The following is a 15,496-nucleotide window of genomic DNA, read 5'->3' on the forward strand; positions in this document are numbered from 1 at the left end:
CTTCCTTCCTTCCTTCCTTCCTTCCTTCCTTCCTTCCTTCCTTCCTTCCTTCTCCCCTCCCTCCCTCCCTCCCTCCCTCCCTTCCTTTCTTTTTTGTTAAAATTGAAAGTTTTCAAAAAAAAAATATCGCTTTGCCACATTTCCTTAGTATCATCTTAACGGCCTTTTTGCTCACTTTCACTTTTCCCTGGCAGCTGGTAGAGGATAGCTTCTGCCTCCCAAGGATGCTTTCTAAATCCAGAGATGGGGGTCAGGGCACTAGAGCAAGACCCATGGAATTTCAGGATCTTAAACCAAAAGCATTCACTAAATAAACTTACTTTACTGCACACTCAAAACAAAATAAAGATAAAAAGATGGGGAAAAGTAAACAAACAAACAAAAACCATATTTAAATGAGGCATCTTCTCAAAGGACATTGACCCAACAACCCTTCTAAGGTTATTTTTGGAAAACGGTACAAGAAGGTTTGACTTTTAGCCTTAAAATTTTTTTTTAGTGATTTGAGTCTATATTTACCAGAACAATAAGAAAACTGCAACAAAAACCTTAAGCATGGTTGAAAGGGGTCTTAAACTCCATCCCCTCTAACACACACATTAATCTGCTCTCCTTGGATAAGATACCACTACCCTACATGGTCAGGACTGGGAAGTCTCAAACACTGATGACTAGCAACATATAGAAATAATAAACAAAGGGATCAGTCCCATAGGAGAGTGGAGGAATCCAAATTATATATTCATATGAAGTATTTGGAAATCAGAGAGGACAAAATAAAAATTGAAAACACATATAATGTTATGATCATTTCTATTCTATAGACATGGTAATTAAAGTTCTTTTCAGCAAACTGGCCCTAAGGCTCATATAAGTATATTTACATACATACATACATACAGAAAAGAAATGTCCTAAAACTGTTGGGGAGGTAAGTTAGCAAGCCAATGGTCACATTTTATCTCTTCAGGACTGCTTCTTGAGATGGACTAGGTGGTTGTTAAGGTTCCATTTAGCTCCAAATTTCTAGTATTTTCTTATCTTAAGTACATCAGTATGGTACGGATTTTCTCATATCACCGCTTCATGATTTTGTGTAGAAAAATTACCAGTATTGGTTATCTGATCATCAACCAAAATTTCCCAGCTGCTCCTTCACCAAAACAGTAAGCCTCTGTGCCTGGTAGAGGGATGTCCTTAGCCTGGGAACTTGATGTCCCCACTAGCTTCGGATACAGCCTCATTAGCAAGGGCTACAGGACAAGAGCTATCAGATAGCAGGGAGTCCCAGAAGAGAGAGTGGTGCTTTGGCACTGCACTAGTGTCCGTTTTAGAAAATGTGCTCAAGGATGGATACCACATCGGCCAAGAACCAAGGAACCCCTTACCCTGGGCTGGACTGAGCCACAGTCCAAATTCCCGTAAGAGCTATGACTTCCCTAAATGGAGAATCAAACGGTACAAAGTAATGGTTCTATGTACACTCACATGCTGTCTCCCACCGCAGATATGGGGCTGGAATGGGGGGGGTTCTTAACAGGAATTGACTACATTTGTTAGCGGTTATTTAGCCCAATGCTCCCTTGTCCATTAGCGTAAATAATAGTGTATCCAGAGCAATCCCTTTCCCCCTAAATGTATTAAAGACAAATGTTATTAATCTACAAGTCACAGTGATACTATATTCCAGAGAAATATAAGAAAATATAACACTTAACATTTTTTAGCACATATCGATGTACAACTGTCACAGTTTCAGCGTGCTGCCAGCTCACGGGGAAGGTAGGAGCCATTTGTGTTTTATTGAAACATCACTCAGCAGCCAGGTTTCTCAGCATGGCAGAGAGGATCCACTCACAGAGCACAAGGGAAACAGAGCCCAGCTTGCTTACAAGCACCTACTGAGTGAGAACCACCCCAGATACACTTGAAGACAGAGGATGGAAAAGTGCCTCTCTGTATCTTCCAAGTTATTGTTTTTCAGCCCGTGGTTACATAAACGTGAACACACAAAATGATGAGAAACTTGTTCTCAGGGACTTATATGAGCCCTCCCAACACTCACACCTTCTCCATGCCCCAACCCTTCCAAAAATGGTCCCAGAAAAGACACTGTTCCTGGGCACTGACTAGAACTTTTCGATAAATTCAGAAGCAAATATAAAATAGCTCTTTAAAAGATACGGTGGCGTCTTAACTTCAAGACAGCTGCTTTTCCTGTCTTCTGTGAGCACGTGGGGCATTTTCACCTTCACGGCCTAGAATGTATTTCACCTGCTTTCTGTATTTATCTATTTATTTGTCTTTAGATCTTCAGGACTGAACATGTTTCACACATAACAAGAAAATGGGTACTGGAAGAATTTTACTTTTTTCTTTGTTTTAATAAAAGGCAATCATTAAGGTGTGACCTTTGTAAAATTGAGATATAATTGACATATAACGTATTAGTTTCAGGAACAGGTAGTCTTAAAACTGCCAAGCAGGTATCCTTTCTGCACATAAATGATTTTGTGTTTTGTGATGGAAAAGCACAGTACCTCGTCTATAATGAGTGACTGGGAAGCAATCTTGGCTTTCAAGTCAGTCTGACCTGATTGGAATGTCAGCTCCACTACCCATGACTTAAATCTTGCTTAGCTGAGTGAGGAAAAATTACTGAATATCTTTAAGCCTGGGATTCCTTGTCTGTACGACCAGTAAGACGTACACAGTACAGGCACTTGGTGGTTCCTTATTAGATGTTTAGATCTCTTGCTCTCCTTCCTCTGATTTTAATATTCTTTCTTTTCTTTTTAAAATCCAATTTCTGGAACTTAGTATGAGACGCATGATATTTTGAAGACTGTAGTCCTGGGTAATTAATACTTCCCTTTAGTTCTTTGTAATATTGGCAGCTAACATTTACTGCGTGTTTACTGTGTACCTTGTCATTCTCACACATCTGTGGGGTAGATAACGTGACTATCTTCTGTTGCAGAAGAGGACATTAAGACTTTGAGGTTAAGTGAGTTGCCCAAGCTCACAGAGCTGGTCAGTAGAGGACTGGGATTCAACCGACGAGAGCAGCAGCCAGCGAGCAGCCTACTCAGCATGCTGTGGCCTCAGTCTGCGCCTGGGGGACAGCTCTCATCTGATGAGCCCGGGGATGGGTTAAGACAACTTCTGTTGGGCTGCCCTACCCTTGGTTTCTCAAAAGTGCTCTCCTTTCTGGGGCTTCCACCCTTTGCATACGCTGTTCCCTCAGCCTGGAATACACCCTCTCCTACCAGCAAACTGAATCTAACTCCCATTCATGCTTCAAGTCTCAACCGTGAGGTCATTTTCCCCAGGAACGCTTGGGGCTCCCCAGATCTGATGTGCATGCTCTCCACTTTCACTTCACTCCTTCACTGTCACAATGGCTTTACACGTCTGTACACCATACTGGAAGTTCGCTATGTCTCACTAAGAACAGGGCACACTTATAGATCACATTTGTTAAATGGAGAAATAGAAATGAGGTATCTCGTAAGCTCAGAGCATATTAAAAGCCCAACTCAGAGAGGTTTCAGAGCACCTTGGATGTTTCCTGAAGTAGCACTGTTTATGGCCTAATGTCCTGTATCATAGGTATACTGACTTCATAACAAAGTTGAATAAACTTGCCTTTATAACCAATACTAGCTCTGGGGAAAAGTAAATAAATGCATACATAAGGGAATCGTTTCCATTTTTGAGCAAATACATTTCAGTATGCCATCAAATTGAAGAAACGGGAGTTACAGACATGGAAAGAGTGTCACTCCTGAGTGATAACTGTACTTTGAAACTACTGGGCTTTTTTAAAGACAGTGTCTTGGAAGACATTTTTTCCCTTTAGATAAACCAACCTTAATCTGTATAGGAAGCATTTACCAGATGGTCTGTGTGCCATGGGGGGGACGGCGGCTGTTGCCCGGGTGGAGTTGTGGGGACAGTGCCTGCTTGCATGGCCACATGGACGGAGGCCACCTCACTCCAGGCGGCTCGCCTCCTGGGACTGGCCCCGCCGGGCACAGATGGCAACTGCGCAGGCCTCGGTATAAGAAGGGTCCTCTTAAGGTCCCCCAAGAGGCTGTCAACCTCGACATTTCTGCTGGGGCCTTTCGCATCATTGGTTCAGCAAGAAGGGCTCCTGTGGGTTCACCAGGCGCGTAGCCCGCTAGCAGCCCAAGCCTCCCGGGGCCGCTCCTGCGAGGACCAGCCCCCAGGTCAGCGTGGAAGAGAGGTCACAGACAGGCCTGGATAAGCTTTAAGACACTGTGCTGATGCTTATCAAAATTATGGCCAGGCTATAGTGGCCAACAGGTCCACCCCAAAGGCTGTTATTAATTGAGCTACACCCTACCTGGGATATGCTCCAGCTTCCATTTCCTGGCCTGGATGGATATGCATAGTGGAAGAACAGCAGTATTAACTGTCTGGGAAGCAGAGAGTTTTCCAGTGGTAGACACTGTTATCATCACCCTTTTCAGAATTAAGTGTTTCTCTAAAATAGTCCTCCAGTTTGTTCTTGGGGCAAAAGGAAAATTGCATTATGTTGGATTTCTTATCACTAAGTAATTTATTTTGGAAATTTGTAAGGTATCATAGCCTGCACACCTCTCTCTAACTGTATTCTAAGGGACAGACCCTGGTAAAACAAATGATCAATTTGAGAGTGGTCTGTAATATGCTTTACTTGTTTTCTTATTGACAGCAGAACCAGGACTTTTTAAAACCTCACAATAGGTTTTCAAAATAGTTCCTCCCTCCGCCAATCACTGGCCAGCTCTGAGAGGCCTCCCAGATAGGCTGGCCAGCATATCATTTGGGTCATTCTGCCCTTAGGAGTTCAAGATGTCCCTTATCTATATTTTTTTGGTTGTTTTCTAAGGAAAACTGTGGATAGGTGGTTATGACTGAGAGTGTTACAAACCCATTGCTAGCAACTTAAATTATTGCATCATTCTGCTGAAAACTGAGCAACTCTGGCCCAAGTCAATAGTTAATCTGATTAATTTGATTCTCCTTTCTAGCTTGCAAAAGTGACTACAGTCATAAGAAATAAAATATAAAAATTTTAAAAACCAAATCAAGCAACAATTTGAGTAATTTAGAAATATTTTTAAAAGCCACAAAAAGTCTAATCAGGTCAACTTGTCATGTCTGTGTCTCCTCAGAATATCATTTTCTCTCTTTTTCATATTTAGCTAGTATTGTATCTAATATTGTTGTCTCTCCTCTGTTATCTGGGATAATTATAAAATACTCAAATATAGTACTTATTGGTTAACTAAAAGGCTTTTTAAAATGTAACAAATAAATATACTTTTAAACAGCATACCCTAATCTACTGACTTCAGTGTCACACTTTAGTATTTTACTTGTGATCCATAAGATTCTTGAAGAGTAAGGCCAAGGAAACTGGATGGTCTCCTTTCTGGGAGATAGGGCAGGTAACCACTTGGTATATATCACGAGCAAACTAATCTGAACCCTGGGTGGGATGAGTAGAAAGAGAAGAATGAGTAGACCTGAAAATAAGAATTTTGAAAAGCGATTAAATTAGACTTCTGATCAAAATAGACTAGCTGAGGGAGTCAGTATGGCAGGAACCCGATGTTTGGGAAAATTAGGAGCACAGGTAGGTTGTGATGGAATATGCTTCCTTGGATGTGAGAGAAAAGCTTCATTAAAGAATAAAACAAAAGGCAGCAAAGACAATTCCATAAGAGAGAGTTAGCATAGTGTAGACACACATGCTAAGACCCAGGGCACTCATCACTAATAACGCAATAGAATTTCTGTGTGCTGGCAGCCTGCCAATCCATGAACTTGATAAAAGCAATTATCACAGTGCCACTGTGATTCATGATCTGGATTCTGTTATTTCAATACCACACCCATGCAGTTGATAGCCATTACCGAAGAACACTCCATGTGATCTCTCTTCACAGTCCATATGGGCTACTTAGGAGATAAGACTAAAATACCCCAAATAAAGCAAGAGACAAATGACGTGAGCCAAAAAAGATCACAGCGCAGTGCTGCAAAGTTCTGAGAAGGGACAGCTCACTTTCACCTAAAAGAAGGAGGTCTTCATTTTAAAAAAAATAATAATAATTGCTATATTCAAATTTCTACATTTTGAGAAAAGTTTAGTTATGGAATTTCTTTTCTTGATTTGGAGATTTTGAGAGCATTTGACCAGGAAGGAGGAAACATACTTTCAATATTTTGAAAAGCTCTGTTACAGAAAATTTCAAACAAACAGGAGAGAAATTATACAATGAATCCACGATTACTAATATTTTACCAATTCTTCTCCAACTATTTCCCAACAACTTTCTTGGAGTATTTTAAAGCAAATCTCACATTTCATACAAAAATATTTTAGTATGCACCTATAACAAATAAGGACCAAAAAATAACTACACTATCATTATCCCAACTAACAAAATTAACAATAATTCCTTTACTGAATACTCAATCCATGTGAAAATTTCCCCACTTGTCTCAAAATGATCTTTTTACAGCTGGTATGTTGGTATAAGAATCCACACAAGGGTCACACATTACATTTACCAAACATTATTTATTTATTTATTTATTAAAGATTTTTTTATTGGGGAATTAGGGGAAGGGGAACAGTTGCTGTCTTTTTGTTCTTCAGTCTAGTTGTGGAGGACGTTGCTTCACTGGCCCAAGTTGGCACCATCATTATGTTCTTCCCAGGCGAGGCAGATCAGTCACCGGCTTCTGGACAGCCACTCACAGCAGCTGCTGGCTACACAGGGTAGCCCATGGCAACCCACCTGCCAACGCCGGCAACTCACAGCAGCCCAGCTCCAGGTCGAATTGTTGTTCAGCATCTTAGCTGTAGAGGGCAGTGTCACTGGCCCTCATATGTGGGATCCGAACCGGGGCCCTCTGGCGTCCCAAGCCAGCTCTTAACCAACGTGCCACTCGGCTGGCCCGACCAAACATAATTTAGATTAAACCAAATTTATTCATTTGGGTGACATCTACCAGAGACTTCACATTTGATGCATGAGCTTATGAAGCTGGGTGTCATTCTAGCACTTTGGTGGGATGTAAACCTGGACCCAGTACCAGTCACTTTTAAGGCAGCCGAGGGGCCAGCTCTTGGCAAAGACTGAGAGACACAAATGCTGGAGCTGGTCTATCGTGTACTCGCCACCCCCCGGGTCTGTACCCAGGCTGGATGATGGCAGTGGTGGCAACATTTATAGACACTGTATGCTAATCTCTTGAGGAAAGCCAGCAAGACCAGCAAGAGATGCTCTGTTGCAACGAAGTCCAGGACCTCCACGGAGGTGGGACATCTGTCACAGCAGAACAGTTTCTGTGTTAGGCAGCAGGTCCAACTTGGTCATTGGAATGGCCTGACCCACATGATCTTGGGCTGTGTTTAACTTATCAGAGGGTCCCTAGGAATAAAACTGATGAGTAACTCCACTAAAGTATTACTTGATTGTGTGGTAGGAAATCTTAAAATCTGATGAGCGGAAGTCTGACCTGAACCACCGTGATGGAGAATCAAGGGCCCTCCATCAGCTCCCATTAGTAAGTCAGTGTTCTTGGGGTGGGACCCCACTATTACAACTCTTCTTCTAGCCTTCCCCCAGGGGAGTCTTCCACCCTTTACCTGGTAACTGTGCCCCCAGGAAAGGAAAATCCCTCCAGTAGTAAAATCTAAGCAATACTCTTCCTAGTTCTTTCTACCCAAAAGGAGAGATGGCCTCAGTGCAGATTTAGCTTGTGTGGATTCACAGTGAGGAGCGAATGGTTTGTAGGAATTTGGAAAGAACAAAATGGGGAATGGACTGGTTTGGGGAAGGAATATGATTAGATATATCAGAATACACTCACAGCATGAGAAAACGTCTGTCCTGTGTGAATGCCCAGTTGGGTCCCATGTGAATCCTATTGCAAAAGAGACTTTTTAATAACTGTGTGGACATTATGTCCCACTCTACATGTCGATCTTTGTTCCTAGTCATCTTGATGCTTACTCAGTGGGTTAAGAAAAAAATGGCCATGGTGGCAGGAATGGATGCCAAGCCTGGGTTAAATAACACAGGGTGTCCCCCTCAACAAAGTTAATGATAGGGTTCCTTCAAGGAACCAGAGAGCTACTTGTGGAAAGTTGATTACAATGGACCCTTTTCATAATGGAAGGGTTGATGATTTGTCCTTACTGGAAAAGGCATTTATTCTAGATTTGGATTTGTGTCTCTTACCTGCCAGACCTCTGCTGGCATCTTGCTGAAGGCATCACACACTGTCACGGCACCTCACTCTGTACCACTTCTGCCTAAGGAATCCCCAGTGAGAGAAGTGTGGTGACACGCCAGTGCCTGCGAGGGTTGTCAGCTTTCTTACATACATCATCGAGAAGCACAGATTCATACTAAACTGAATAATGGTGTGATGAAAACCAAGTTATGGAAGCAGCCTGGAACATGTCTTGAAGTTGCAGTGCTGTCCTGGCTGGGGTGAGTGTTTTCAATCACTGACTGATATGGTGATGTTCACCTGTAGCCAGAACATACAAGTTCTAACAATTAAGTTCGTGAACTCATCCTAGAAAAAGTGCTACATACCTCATTGCTGAATATCACTATGGTCACCTTCAAAGTACTCCCCTTAGGAAGCTATGAACTGACGCCAGCGCCTAGTCCATCCTTCAAAGCAGTTCTGGAACTCTTTCTGGAATGGCCATCAGAGCTATTTTCATATTACCCTTGATGTCCTGAATGTCATAAAAATATCTCCTTTCAATATTTCCTTTCTCTTCAGGTAAAGAGAGAAGTCACTGGGGGCCAGATCAGGTGAGTACGGAGGGTGTTCCAATACGGTGATTTGTTTACTGGCTAAAAACGCACTCACAGGCAGTGCATGTAAGCTGGTATATTGTTGTGATGCAAGAGCCATGAATTGTTGGCGAAAAGTTCAGGTCATCTAACTTTCTCACGCAGCCTCTTCAGCACTTCCAAATAGTAAACTTGGTTAACTATCCAGTTGGTACAAATTCATAATGAGTAATCCTTCTGATATCAAAAAAAGTTAGCAACATCATTTTGACTCTTGATTTGGACTGAAGAAACTTTTCTGGATGGTGGAGAATTGGCTCACTTCCATTGTGCACTTTGACACTTTGTTTCAGGGTCGTATTGGTACACCCATGTTTCATCACCAGTGATGACACGGCCCAAAACATTGTCTTGCCTCTCCAAAAGGTCTTGGCAAACTTTGACTCTCCTTTGCTTTTGTTCATCGGTGAGCTCCTTTGGAACCATTTTTGCACACATCTTTCTCATGTCAAGATTTTCAGTTAAGATTTTCCTGTTCTTCTATCAATGTTTACTTGGTCTGCTATGCTTCTAATAGTTAGCCAACGATTCTGACGCACAAGTTGATGAATTTTTGCAATGTTTTCATCAGTTCTGCTTGGTACTGGCCACCCTGAACTCTCTTCATCAGTGATGAGTTCTCTCCCCTCAGAAAAACATTTAATCCATTTGTACACTGCTGTTTTCTCCATGGCATTATCCCCATAAATTCGGAATAACATGTCCCTGATTTCACTTCCACTCTTGATAAGTTTAACAAGAAATGTAATGTTGGTTTGTTGCTCTGAGTCAAGCTCAGATATTCTTGATACAGCACACAAAAACATGCAACAACAATAATGAATGCCACTCAGCAAGACACTGCCTCAAGTTGACATGAACACAGCTGTGAGACACTGATATACCAAGGTTATGAAACCTTAGTGAGCTGTTTGTACAGTGCTGCCAATGTAAGTGCACAGTGGCAGTTTGCAAACTTAATTGTCAGACCTTGTATGAATCCAGAAACAAAGGGTAAACACAGGGTTTGCTTCTTATGACGGCTTAATGATACATTTGCAAAATATTTTCTTCCCATGCAGTAACTCTGCTCTGTCAAAACTGAACTTATTCCCCCAAGAGAGAAGCACTTCCACTGGAAAGCACAGCTCTGGCCTCACTGAATTAGACCCAAGGCTGGCCACTGTAGTCTCCTCGTGTGCTAAGAAAATGAGCATCCAAAGAAGACACAGATGTTTTCTTCCACCACCATTTCTCAACTGGACTAAGGCAATAACTTTCAAATCAGTCTCCCTTCTTCTGCCTTTTCTCCCCAAACTGTTCTTCCTCTCTAAAGCTTAAATCAAAGTATATCATTCCCCTGCTGGCAATGGTTTCCTGTTTCATTTAGAATAACCCCAACTCTTTCTCGGGGCCTGAAATGCCCTTTCTGCCTAGCCCTAGCTGACCTCCTGACTGCAGTGTCCCTGTCTCCTGCCTTTATTTCCCGAGCCCTACTCATGCTGGCGATATCGCTGACCCTCAGACACATGAAGCTCCTGACTATCTTCAGGTATCTGATGTTCCTTCCACTGGGGCCTCTCCTCCCTCGGACCTTTGCCTCCTGATCATCTGCCAAGTCTCCACTCCACTATCACCTCCTTAGAGACATTAGAACACCCTCTACCATTCCCGTTCTCCACATGACCCATGTTTCACCCCCCCCCCCCCCCCCGAGAAATCATTAGTGCCTGATAATCCTATTGATTGACTTACTGAATCTGTTTAAATGCCAGAATGTCAACTTTTTGTGATGCTTTATTCTCTGCTGGATTCCAAACAGTAAAAGTAGTGCCTGGCTCATAGCTGGTGCCCCACACGTTTGTAGATCAACTGATTTTTGAATAACTAGGGGAGGGGAATAAAGGAGGCTATGGCACCTCTAGGCAAGCAGGGCCACTAACAGCTCAGAAATCTACGGAGTAGGGCCGGCCGAGTGGTGCGTTGGTTAAGAGTTGGCTTGGGACGCCAGCTCTGAGGAGCAGGGCCCAGGTTCGGATCCCACATGAGGGCCAGTGAAGCTGCGCCCTCTACAGCTAAGAAGGTGAACAACAGCTCGACCTGGAGCTGGGCTGCTGTGAGTTGCTGGCGATGGTGTAGACTGCAGTGGAGCTGCAATGGGCTCCCATAAGCTGCCAGCAGCTGCATGAGCTGCCAAGAGCCTCCGTCCAGTGGCCAGCGAACGACTGCCTCACCCGGGAAGAGCGCAATGATAATACCAACATGGGCCAAATTTTATTTGGGAGTTGGGGGAGGGGAACAGCATTGGAGAATAGGGGAAGGGGAACAGACAAGTTGCTGTCCTTTTTTTTTTTTCTGTCTAGTTGTGGAGGACGTCACTTCACTGGCCCATGTTGGTATTATCATTGCGCTCTTCCCGGGTGAGACAGATCAGTAGCCGGCCTCTGGACGGCCACTCACACCAGCTGCCAGCCGTACATGGTAGCTTATGGCAGCCCACTGCAGCAGGGGCTGCAGCCTACGTCTTTGCTGGCGACTCGCGGCAGCCCAGCTCCAGGTCGAGCTGTTGTTCAGCATCTTAGCTGTAGAGGGCGAGCGTCACTGGTCCTCACGTGGGATCTGAACTGAGGCCCTGCTCCTCAGAGCTGGCGTCCCAAGCCAACTCTTAACCAACATGCCACTTGACCGGCCCCCGAGTAAAATCTTTTTAAAAAGAAAAAAGAAAAAAAGAAACCTACCAAGTAAAGGTTTGGACCACCTCAGCGGCCAAAGAACTACCAGGGAAAGTGCCAGGCAGAGGCCAGGGGAGCGTGTGGTGGGAACTCACTGAGCCAAGTCAAAAATGGCACATATGGCCTTGCAACCCGAGGCAGGAGAGAGACATTTCCCTTTGTACCTTGCATGTCTGCAGACAACTTATTTATTTTCTATTTCCTTCTATCCCCAGCCTCTTTCCATTATGCTAAGGGTGTGTTGCTTAAATTTACCTCTGGGTATAAGAATTGAAAAGGCATTGCAAAGGAAATGGAGAAGAACGGATATTACTCGGGGACCAGACTTGGCAATGTCTGCAGTTATTCCTGAGGTTTTGTGTTGTCTCCCTTGAGAGGAGTGAGAGTGTTTTTAATTATACATGGAATAGGTGCATCATGTTAGAATAACATTCTTTTAAAAGTGAATACTCTCTACCCTGTTTTATGTTTCTTTATAGTACTACCTAACATGTTATACAGTTACTAGTTAATGTATTACCCCCTCACTAGAATGTAAGTGATTTAAGGAACTTTGTTCTATTCACTGCTGTCACCTGGCACATGGTACACACTCAGTAGTTACTGAATGTTGGAATGAACAAACGGAGGACCTGTCCAGCATCTCTTTCTATTTCTAACACCAGTTGGATTTCCTTTGGAGGAACAACCTCCGCTCCACTGTGTTCCGCTTTAGTGGACAGGGACTCCTTGCGCCTGCCTCCTAATACAGAATGCAAGGGGTTCCTGGAGGCACCCCATCTTTCTCCCTATAGCTGTGCCACCAGCTGGCAGACACATCACGAAACTTTGAGAACTGAATCCCTTATCCTGGGACTCTGACTCTTGTCTGACCGAAGGGCAGAAGGGTTGGCTGGCCTACGTTCAGTCCAGGGGTGGCACTATGGCCAGTCTGCCTGCTCCCTGCCTCCCTTGGCTGGTTCCCTGTGGTTCCTTGGTTCCCAGAGACAACTCTGACTGCCATCATTTCCTAGACTGGCTCCCCAGCCATTCTATCAATTCTGGGAACACCTGACATCCTTCCAATAAATTCTCTTTTTGCTTAAGCTGGTCGATTAGTTTTCGTTGCCTCAACAAAGATCACTAAAATCAAAACCAAACAAAACACTGCTATAGAAAGCACAGAAATAAGCTATGTGTATACGGTTGAAGGAGCCATCATCTACATTCCTACCACCCTCACCACACTATTTTCATTTTTGCACAGACGCTGGCAGTTTCCCCGTGCTGTCCCCAGAAGGAACCAATGCTGCCAACACTTTCATCTTGGACTTCCAGCCTCCAGAACAGAGACAATAAATTTCTGTTGCTTAAGCCACTCAGTTTGTGTGGCAGCCCTAGGAAACTAATATAACATAGATATGATTTTATTTCCTATTCTTTTTCTCACTTTAAAATTATAGCATGCTGTTACATGGTTTTCCCAATTATGCTGAAGTAGTTGTTGATAAAACACTCCGACGCGACAGTTTGCTAGAGCTGGACACTGACATTGCTCAACTCCTGTGCTGTCACAAAGAACGTCGTGAAGAACACTTTGTACATGCAGCTTTTTTCTCCTTTTGGATAACTTTCTCAAATACATGACTGGAAGTTGATGACTGGATCAGAGAGAATGAACAAGACCTGTGGCTAAACTGCTTTGCATAGGAGGACAAGGAATTTACTTTGTCACCACGGTGTGCAGAGAATGAGTTTTGAATTCTGAATGAAAGAACACAGACAAACGGTAAAGGGAAGGAAGGCAGGCAACAGAAACTAGATCAAAGCGGGTGTGAGAGCCTGGAGTGGATGACGGGAACATGAATGGTAAGCTCGGGCAAGAGAAGTGAGAGAAGCAGATGGAGTGTGAGACTGGTGGCAGAAAAACCTGTAAACTCTTTTAAGGAACTGGGACTTTATTCCAATGACGATAGGGAAAACTTGTGAGGAAACAGCAAAGTAAGAGTTGAACATGAACAGTAACTCGGACTAGTGTGTATGCAAGCCCGGCCTGAGGAAGTGACAGGGGAGGGGAAGCTGCTGAGAGTGAGGGTTAAGGAGCCTGAGAAGTAAGGGGACGCTGAGGACAAAGGGACACAGCCTAGTGACTGTAGGCAAGGGGAATAATGTTCCAAGGTGTCCCGCCTGCTTGGTATCAATTGACTGGAGGAGTCACAGGCACGTTTCCTAGGAACAGGCTCTCTCTCGGACATCTGGGATGTCCAAGATGTTTGCCAATTTCCTGACCCATGCATGAGCTGTCATCTAATTTCTCTTCGCTTTTTGGCTCTGCTGGTTCCTCTTAATATATGTGACATGAGTTAGAAACCATGCCAACATAATTAAGGGCAGTTCCATTTCTTCACGATTCACCAATTCACCACTTTGGCCCTCCCAGGGCATCTTCCTCAACAATTTTTGTTAGAATGCATCAGTGACCTTATCACTATTTCTGGCCACCAGTCATCATCCAGTCTTCAGAATGCCTCCCTTGTCAGTGAGTCCACACCTCCTTGCTCTCTTTCCCTTTCTCCAACCCATCCTGGTTTTCCCTCGTCCTCTCCCTGAAATGTAAGTGTTCTCCAAGTGATACCCTCGGCCTCTTACAAGTCTCATGAACAACATATTTAAATCTCATCTTCAGTCACTACCATCATGCGGAGGACTTGCCCACACAGCGAGTTAGTGGCAGTGCTGGAACCAGGGCCGAGGCCTCCTACCACCCAGCTCACCACTCATGCGCACCACACCGCATCTGTTCTTAAAAGTAAGACGGTAACAGCAAGTGAAGCTATACTCATTACCAGTCTGCTGCATTTCAGCAGAGTTCAGTGGTTAAAACATGGGCCTGGGCACTGGAAACTCTATTCCACTGTAGGGTCAAATCCCATTTGTGCCACTTCCTGGGTGAGTGACTAAGGGCAGTTGACCTCTTTATATCTGGGCCTTTTTATTTGTAAAAGGAGGGAAATAATAGTATCCACCGTGGCATGGAGGTAAGGAGATCAAATGAGAGAGAGCCTCAGAGCACACAGGGTGGTGTCTGTCGCACGGTAAGTGCTCCCTGAATGTCGACTCTTATTCTCGGCCAGTGCACACCAGGCCAGCCTGTTCTCCACCCAGCTGATTGGCATGGACATGAATGTAAGTGCAGGGGAAGATTTTCTTTTTTAGGAATGTAAGCATCATTCCCAAAACATGTGGTATTATTTCAAATCAACAAGTGGGTAAGAGCAAGGACAGCACGTTAACTACTATAGTAGATAACTTTTCTTTGGTGTTCAAACAGTATTGGGGAATCTCAAACACCCAGGAAGAGCTTAAAAAAGGTCAAGGTGGCTCCTGGGGACGCCCTTCTTGGTGGGACCTCTACCTGTGGGCACTCAGGTACACAGACACCACCAGAGGAACAAACCCCTCGAGCCTGGGGTCACTGTGGTGACAGAGCACCCACAGAGCAGCCTCCCCAGACAGGTGCCGAAGTACCCCCACCTGCAGGACAGCCTGCGACTGGCCTTCCACACCCCCACGCAAACGACGCCCAGGCTAAGACAGGGGGAAAGGTAGGCAGTCAACCCGGGCACCTGGGTTTCACTGGAAACAGTCAAAGTGGGTTCCGCAGCAGTTTCTGAAGGAAAGACCCCATTCGGGTTGGAGGTGGGGCGGGGTGAGACTCACTGTTGGATGTTCTCATCTGGCGCCGGCGACCCACGCGGTCCAGTCCAATCGGGGTGCTCTGGGAAAACGTGAACGGCCGGAATCGGGCAGAAACTGCTTTGTAGGGCGGCACCTGGTGAGCTGGCACAGGCGGCCTGGCTGCTGGCTACAAAAGGAAAGCAAGAGGCTGTGAGACGATGCCAGGAA

At 44.4% G+C, this 15,496-nt stretch overlaps 1 protein-coding gene across 3 annotated transcripts in view; it reads right to left on the reverse strand.

Annotated features, from left to right (window-relative positions):
* Positions 1-15,496, reverse strand: part of SPATA13 (spermatogenesis associated 13) — a 143,396-nt gene that overhangs the window by 37,487 nt on the left and 90,413 nt on the right. For all 3 annotated transcript variants that reach the window (XM_019651441.1, XM_019651443.1, XM_019651444.1), the window contains one exon: positions 15,311-15,455. In XM_019651441.1, coding sequence (XP_019506986.1) covers positions 15,311-15,455 — 145 coding nt within the window. The remainder of the gene's footprint in view (positions 1-15,310; positions 15,456-15,496) is intronic.

This window comes from Hipposideros armiger, unplaced genomic scaffold (genome assembly GCF_001890085.2).
Source record: "Hipposideros armiger isolate ML-2016 unplaced genomic scaffold, ASM189008v1 scaffold_160, whole genome shotgun sequence".
In the NCBI taxonomy this organism is placed as follows: domain Eukaryota; kingdom Metazoa; phylum Chordata; class Mammalia; order Chiroptera; family Hipposideridae; genus Hipposideros; species Hipposideros armiger.